Source organism: Phaenicophaeus curvirostris, unplaced genomic scaffold (assembly GCF_032191515.1).
Source record: "Phaenicophaeus curvirostris isolate KB17595 unplaced genomic scaffold, BPBGC_Pcur_1.0 scaffold_685, whole genome shotgun sequence".
In the NCBI taxonomy this organism is placed as follows: domain Eukaryota; kingdom Metazoa; phylum Chordata; class Aves; order Cuculiformes; family Cuculidae; genus Phaenicophaeus; species Phaenicophaeus curvirostris.
The window spans coordinates 12,466-14,464 of NW_027207197.1; the positions used below are offsets into that span (position 1 = coordinate 12,466).

Consider the following 1,999-nt stretch of genomic DNA (forward strand, 5'->3'; position numbering starts at 1 on the left):
CCGTCCGCTTCTGCGCATGCGCAGGACTCACCCCCAGCCCCTCCCTTTAGCCACTGCGCATGCGCAGGGCTCGCCCCCAGCCCCTCCCCTCCCCTGCGCCTCTGCGCATGCGCTGAGCTCGCCCCCTCCCAGCCCCTCCCCTCCCTGTCGCCATTGCGCATGCGCGGGGCTCGCCCCCTCCCAGCCCCTCCCCTCCCGTCCGCTTCTGCGCATGCGCATGCCTTGCCCCCCCAACCCCCAGTCTCTTAGCCACTGCGCATGCGCGGGGCTCGCGCTCCCTCCCCCCCCGTCCGCTACTGCGCATGCGCGGTGCTCGCCCCCTCCCAGCCCCTCCCCTCCGCGCATGCGCAGGACTCACCCACCAGCCCCTCCTTTCCCGCCTCTGCGCATGCGCTGCCCTCCCTGAGCCTCTCACGCCTCCCCGCCCCTCGGCACTGCGGCATGCGCACACGTCGCCGCGCGTCTCGCCACTACGCATGCGCAGGTCCGGGAGGGGGCGTGGCCTCGCGGCTCATGGATGGAAAGCACGTGGGAGGCAGGGGGCGTGGCCTCCGCGCTCGCCACCCAATGGGGAGCGAGGGCGGGAAACGAGGGGGCGTGGCCAAGATGGCGCGGGCTTATAAAAAAGGCGGGAAGCGCCAAGGCGGGAACTCCGAGACTTTCCCCAACATGGCGACCCCGCCGTCCCCCCCTCACGATCCCCCCCCGGTTCCTGAGGAGTCAGGGACCCCCTCGACTCCTCCCCGCCCCTCTCTGAGCCGCCTGCGCCCCCCTCGGGGGGTCCCCCCGCTCCCCCTGTCCCCCGGCAGGGGCCACGCCCGCTAAGAGGGTGCTGGGTGAGCCCCCCCCCCTAATTAGCCCCCCTTAGGGTTATAATTGATAATTAGGGGGGGCTTAATTGATAAGCGGGGGTTTAATTGATGGGGGGGGCACTAGGACCCCCCCTTAGGGCTGGGGAGGGAGCTGGGGGGGCTCTAGGACCCCCCTAAGGGTGTTAATTAATAATTGGGGAGGGTTAATTAATGAGGGGGGGCACTAGGACCCTACTAAGGGTGTTAATTAATAATTAAGGGAGGGCTTTATTTGATTGGGGGGCAGTAAGAGCCCCTCTTAGGGCTGTGAAGGCAACTGGGGGGCTCTGGGATCCCCTAAGGGCGTTAATTAATAATTGGGGGGGTTAATTAATGGGGGGGGGCACTGGGAACCCCCCCAGGGTATTAATTGCTAATTGGGGTGGCCTAAATCTATTAATTTATCAATTGGAGGAGGTTAAGTGTCCCACCCCTTCATTTTTGGGGGGGTCCTGCCCTCTGGTGGGGGGTTAATTAAATTGTAGGGGGTTAATTAAATTGGGGGGGGCCCAAATTTGCTGCTTTTCACCCCCAAAATGATCTTCCCCCATTGTTTTTTCCAGCCACCAAAGTTCTCGGCACCGTCAAGTGGTTCAACGTCCGTAACGGCTACGGCTTCATTAACCGGTAATTAGCGCACTAATTAAGGAGGGGGGGTGTCCTGTGACCTCCCCCCTTCCCAAAATCCCCCCCCCCTTCAATCCCTGCCCTTTAACCCCCATTTTTTTGGGGTCCCCCTAGGAACGACACCCAAGAAGACGTCTTCGTTCACCAGGTATTAATTAATCCTCTTAAATTAATTAAGCTGGGGGGCTCCTAGGGGTTTGGGGGGGTCTCTCCCTCCTCGTTGACCCCCCCTCATTTTAATTTTTGGGGTTCCCCCCCCCTAGACCGCGATCAAGAGGAACAATCCCCGCAAGTTCCTGCGCAGCCTCGGAGACGGAGAAGCTGTCGAGTTCGATATCGTGGAGGGCGAGAAGGTGATTAATGAGGGGGTTAATTACAACTGGGGGGGGGCTGATAGGTAATTAATTCAATTTCCTCTCTGTTGCAGGAATTTCCTCCTTCCTTCCTTTCCAGCCACAATTTTTTCTTCTTTTCGAAGTTTTTCTTTCTTCCTTTCCAGCCAAATTTTTTCCTCTTCGAAG

The 1,999-nt window shown here is 60.1% G+C and overlaps 1 protein-coding gene across 1 annotated transcript; it reads left to right on the forward strand.

The window, feature by feature from the left end:
- Window positions 1-386: 386 nt before the first annotated feature.
- LOC138735304 (Y-box-binding protein 1-like) lies at window positions 387-1,831 on the forward strand (the record flags this gene model as incomplete). Its single annotated transcript, XM_069883207.1, has 4 exons — window positions 387-484; window positions 1,415-1,478; window positions 1,593-1,626; window positions 1,742-1,831. Coding segments are annotated over exons 1-4 (231 nt in total), but the record flags the coding sequence as incomplete, so codon positions are not given.
- Window positions 1,832-1,999: the final 168 nt, after the last annotated feature.